General features: G+C 33.8%; 1 protein-coding gene across 2 annotated transcripts; it reads left to right on the plus strand.

Annotated features, from left to right (window-relative positions):
• Window positions 1–1,438: 1,438 nt before the first annotated feature.
• LOC148567411 (uncharacterized) lies at window positions 1,439–4,340 on the plus strand. Of its 2 annotated transcripts, none has more exons than XM_088485836.1 (8): window positions 1,439–1,842; window positions 1,956–2,068; window positions 2,185–2,281; window positions 2,368–2,492; window positions 2,863–2,941; window positions 3,063–3,102; window positions 3,208–3,343; window positions 4,266–4,340. In XM_088485836.1, exons 1-3 carry the CDS (start codon window positions 1,642–1,644, stop codon window positions 2,264–2,266), a joined length of 396 nt encoding a protein of 131 aa, XP_088341962.1. In that variant the 5' UTR covers window positions 1,439–1,641; the 3' UTR covers window positions 2,267–2,281; window positions 2,368–2,492; window positions 2,863–2,941; window positions 3,063–3,102; window positions 3,208–3,343; window positions 4,266–4,340. The 2 variants fall into 2 exon arrangements, with proteins under 2 accessions (XP_088341962.1, XP_088341963.1); XM_088485837.1 differs by having other exon boundaries at window positions 2,892–2,941.
• The last annotated feature ends 1,173 nt before the right edge of the window (window positions 4,341–5,513 follow it).

Here is a 5,513-nt window from a genome sequence, read left to right on the forward strand (position 1 = left end):
TCCTTATCCATCATACCAACCACCTTTTGAGCCATATGAACCATACATGAAGCCACCGCAATTCCAACACAACTAATCCCAAGAACCACCTCCATACCCTTACCAAGTTGAACCACCTTCTAATTATGAACCCTTTTCCCCAAACAACGAACCCTCTCTTACACCACCTCTAATGGATGAGTCTCTCCATGCCCTCATGCTAGAGCAAGGAGATTTTAGATCTCGTATCCTAAGGTAACAAGAGGAGATGGAAAAAATATTTAAGGAGTTAAAAGCCAAGATGGTTATTGTGGCGGAAGTCGTTCACAATATGGTCTCCTCCTACCTAAGTCTATGCGATCAAGGCACTCCCATTGTTGAATGTAGATAAGCAATCAATGAGCATAGTGAGGGAGTGAGTTTGGCGCTTCAAGGTGAAGAAGAGAACTTGAAGCAAGGAGTGCAACAAGAGGGGGAGGTAGAGATGATTGAAAAGGAAGAAGTGGTTGAAAACCTAGGAGATGTTGGAAGTCCATGGGAATGTAGCATTAGAGAGCCCTCTTTCAAGAAGCTTAATATTGATGTTGAGGAGGGTGCGCAACCTCCAATGCATATCATGGTTGAAGATTTTGAAGAGGTTGATCGAGAGGTGGATTCAATCATTGATGAATTCTTGTGTACAATTGAATCTTGTCCCATTGGACATGAAATTGAGGTAATGAAAGAAGACACCTCGCCTCTCATACCCTTGGTAAGCAATGAAGAAGAGATTGAATTGGAAGGAAGCTACCAAGAGGAAGGTTTGGAAAAAGTTGGGCAAGAGACAAGTTCCATAATTGAAGACAACTCCACACCAAGTGACATTGATAACCTTGTTAAAGATTCTCCTAATAGACGTGAAGTTGATGTTGAAGTGGATTTCACACAACCTTCCAAATTTGATTTGATTGATGATGATAAGGAAATGGAAGAAGTTGACAAGCAAGGAGAAGTTGAGGGAAGTTGTCAAAAGGTAGAGGTACTCAAAGAAGAGCATAAGGGAGTAGAACTTGCAAGATTGTTGGAAACACCCCTTCCTAATTCACCATCCAATATAACATTCAAGTGGGTAAAGTTCTTATCTCACTACAAGAAAAATACCCATTTAGCCACACTTTATTTAAGCTACATTTGAAAAGCGTAGCCTATTCTATGAATAGGCTATGCTTTTCTCCGTGTTGCCTTTTTATAGGAGAAAAAGATACACAATTGTGGCATCATTTAAAAAGTGTAGCCTTAGGTATTATAGAAATCACTTATAAAGCGTAGCCGTAGGTTGATATCTATAGGTTCACTTTTCGTATCAAAGAAGACGCTCTTAGAGGGTAGCCTATTTGTTGAGTTTTGGGCGTTTTAAAAATGATACCTAATGTATCTAGAGCCAAATACACCCAAAACACTTAGTAATTTTTTTCTCCTTATCACTAAGTCATATTCACATTCGAACACCCTACTTTCGCCGTCAGATCAGAGAAAAATTTCACCCCTTCACCTTTGCAAATCACCTTCTAATTAATTGTTCAAAACCCTAACCCTAACTCACCTTCGCCAAGCACCCTTTCATGCACACACCCAGATCCGAGAGAATGAGTGAACTAGAGGGAGGAGAGGAGGAATACAGAAATGAGAGCGCAAGCGAGAGAACAGAGAGTGAGAGGGGGTCACCGTCGCAACGCTGCCATCGCCATCCACCGAACACTAAAGCCATATAACACAAACATGGTGAAGGTGCAGATGAACACTGCTGATGTGGCGGTGGAGGTTAAGTGCCTTTGTCGCTTGATCGGAATGTGTTGCTCCAATGTCTACGACCTCACTCCCAAGGTAGGAAAAACACTTCTCTATTCTCATATTCTTTTTTTTTTCTAATCTTTAATCAAAATTAAATCCTTACTAATTATTTTAATTTTGATTTTGATCTCAATCTTATTATGCAGATGTATGTCTTCAAGCTGATGAACAGTAGCGGAGTTTCGAAATCCGGCGAAAGCGAAAAGGTCCTCCTTCTCATGGAAAGTGGCGTCAGATTGCACACCACTGTGTACATGTGGTAATCCTTCAATCTTCACATCATTATATTCTAATTTATTTATTATAGTTTCAATTTTAATAATAGAGCATTCAATGATCTTAATTTAATTGGTTGTTTAATCATGATTATTATAGTGACAAGAGCAATACTCCTTCTGGTTTTACTCTCAAATTGAGGAAGCATATTCGTTCTAGGAGGCCTGAAGATGTTAGGTAGCTTGGCTATGATAGGGTATTACCCCTACCTTTTTTGTTCTCCTATTAATCTATAGAAATTTATTTTATGTTTTGATTTTTGTTTTCTTTAAACTGTGTCAGATTATTCTCTTTCAATTTGGATTGGGGGAGAATGCAAACTATGTTATATTGGAACTTTATGCCCAGGGGAACATCCTCCTTACAGATGCTAACTTTACTATCCTAACTCTCCTGCGATCTCATAGGTTAATTCTTGTGCTTGTCCCTAATATCAAATCGTTCCTTCCCCTTGATATGTATAGTAAGAACTGTGAGACATTAATTATTAATAGACAAAACAGATGAAAATATGAATGCTTGTACTTTATATTCTTTTTACTAGCTTAACAGTGGTAGGAGTTTATGATAAAAGAAGAATATGTCAGGACCTGAGAAAGCAAATTAGAGTACCTGTGGAGGATAAGGATACTGTGATAGTACTAAAACATTTCAAAAATACGTTAGATTTAACGAAATTTTTGCAAGATCTGTTCAACCAATTTTTCTTGTCTCTTTAGATTTAAATAGATTGTAAACAAGTGTTCAATTTTTCTTGATACCTTTCAATAATCACAGCATGAAGGGGATTTTTATTGCATTGTTAGTTTTGGCTTGCATGGCCTTCCTGTAGCTCGAGAGGTCCAACCAATCAAAGGTAAGATAGAGTACTCAGCTCCTTCAATATGGTTTGTATATCATGTCATCCATCCCATGTTTAATTTGTGTTCTAATAAGTTCTAATTTATGTTGTAAGAAATAATGCTTTAATTTTTCAGGTAGTGAAAGGACCCATTAGAAGGCTTTTACTATTTGTGGGTATGATATATATTCTTCTGTATATATTAGCTATCTTTAATTTAAGCAATATAGACGAATTTATTAATCGACCAATTTGGTACGCATACATAAAAACACATGCAGGTTTTAAGGGAGCATATACAAAAGGAGCAATTTATTATTATGCTGGAAGAAAAAGAGGAGTAGGAGGAGGAGTTCCACTTCCATGATCTCCACCTCCACATCCTAGTAGTGCTGTTAATAATGAAATTAATCCAAGGTTGCAAAAACTCCTTCTTCTACTTTATTATGTGTGTTATTTACTATAGCTAGTAATAATAAAGATGTATCATCGCTTGTTAGTTTTCACTTTGCAATGGTGTTTGTGAATACCTTTTTATACTTCTTCTTTTACTAAAATTTTATGCATTAATGCTGCTGTTTTGTATCATCATCTATTATAAAAAAGTGAATAACTAGGAAAATAATAATATATTCTTGCTTGATTCATTTTAGAGACATGTTAATTTGTACATCTACAACATGGTTTAAACTAAAATCAGTTTTATTTCCAATTTTGTTCTCAATGTTCTGTAGTTCTATGAAATTTAGCATGAGTAGTTTTTGCGATTTATCCGAAATAGTAAAGTTGAGTAAAGAGTGAAAATTATAACTATTACCATTGGTATCCATGATTCCATCATCAATGAGCTCTTGCATATTTTCCTTGCAACATAACTTTGCAGCCATGTTGTGCTAATTTATGAGACAAGTGCATTAGAGGGTTCACATGCCCTTGTGCTGGAAATGGAATAAGTAGAACATGTTTGAACTTCATCTTTTCTGGTGTTTTTGATTCTGAGACTTTTTGGGGGTGGGGGTTGCTTATTCTGACTTTTATTCCTATCATTTCTCTTTATATCATTTCCTTGTTTCTAATTATTTAACATATTGAAAACTGATTAATTACTTCAATCATGGAAATCAAACATTACCATGAAAATCTGGCTTACTTATTACATTACTGAAATAGAAACTAGAACTATTGAGCATTGATAAAAATTTGTGGCATGTGATATCACAAAACAATGAGTAAATCCCCATTGTGGTTCTTGAATTTTTATTTTTTTATTTTGTTTTTGAAGTATCAATTTGATTCTTGAGGATTACTTTGATGTCACTAACATTTAATAATCTTGAAGGCAATGCATTCTTTTAGTGCTAATCAGAAAAGGAGTTGAGCTTTTCAAAGGCTGATTTCATTGTTGTGCGAAAGGTTTGTTTTCTCAGTTAATGTCATTGTACTGTTATACTTTGTTTTCTATGTAAATATCCTCAAACATGCCAGGTGGCTAGCTACTAAACGAGTTTGGTATTCTCTCAGCGACTATTTACATTTAGCTGAAATAGATTCCTTTCATATTGGCTACTCTCATGTTTATGAGATTCTAGTTCCAGGGCTGCTGAAATACTTACATTAGATAGAGAAGTTTATTACTTTTATACCTTCACAAGTTATCCATTTTTCAAGGGATCTCAAGGGCAAAAGGGTAAAACAAAAGCAGAATAAAGATATTTTTTTAAGAGATTAACTTGCTATCACAAAGGAAGAGTTATTACATTGTTAAGAGTTTTATTCAACTGATGTACACTTTTATTTATTAGATAGTTCTGATTCATGAACTTTTATTCAATTTTCTAATTATCTATTATTCAATAATTAGTTTTTTAATTTGAGTGTTTACGTATTTAAGTATTAGATTTTGATATCATTATGAATAAAAATTATATGTTTTGTTTCTGAATATCACTTGTGCTAATGGCTTCTCAGATTTTCGAGGCAAAGGAATGAGAACGGGCCTTTATGAATAGGGGACGCTGGAATCAGTTGCGCTCAATGGGAGAACCCAAGAATTTGCTTCAATATATGTTCAATTTGGTCATGCTAGATGTTCTATTTGATGTCAACAATTTTTTCTCTACTATCAAAAGATTTATGGCTTTTATTAGAAGATAATTATGTAGTATGCAATATTTTATTTTTGAGTAGTTTATTAGTAATAAATTCTAAGTGGTCTAGTGTATATTTTGATATGGACATGTTTAATTTAGTGTGAGATGTATGAATACTCAATTATGATTATTCTAATATTTTTAGTTCATTATAAATATATTGTTTAAGGATAATTTTTATTATTTAAAGAATATTGTATGGTATTATTATGTACTTATTTTTATTTTATAATTTTTTACTAATTTAATTAAAAATACAAGATTATATATATAATCATTTCACTAAATATTAGGTTTTAGAAAAAAAGATTATTAGAATATTATATATATATATATATATAGAAAACAAAAAAAAATAATGAGGGACCTAAGGCTACACTTATATAGAGTAGCTATAGTATACAATGTGACTACGCTTTATAGGTGATGCAGTAGCG

This window comes from Arachis ipaensis, chromosome B4 (genome assembly GCF_059453495.1).
Source record: "Arachis ipaensis isolate K30076 ecotype BB chromosome B4, ASM5945349v1, whole genome shotgun sequence".
Classification (NCBI taxonomy): domain Eukaryota; kingdom Viridiplantae; phylum Streptophyta; class Magnoliopsida; order Fabales; family Fabaceae; genus Arachis; species Arachis ipaensis.

Bases quoted from the DNA above. Each gene is read 5' to 3' on its own strand.
- LOC148567411 (XM_088485836.1), top strand. From the start codon at position 1,642: ATGAGAGCGCAAGCGAGAGAACAGAGAGTGAGAGGGGGTCACCGTCGC. The intron at 1,843-1,955 runs GTAGGAAAAACA...CTTATTATGCAG, and splicing joins TCTACGACCTCACTCCCAAG to ATGTATGTCTTCAAGCTGAT. The intron at 2,069-2,184 runs GTAATCCTTCAA...TGATTATTATAG, and splicing joins CACACCACTGTGTACATGTG to TGACAAGAGCAATACTCCTT.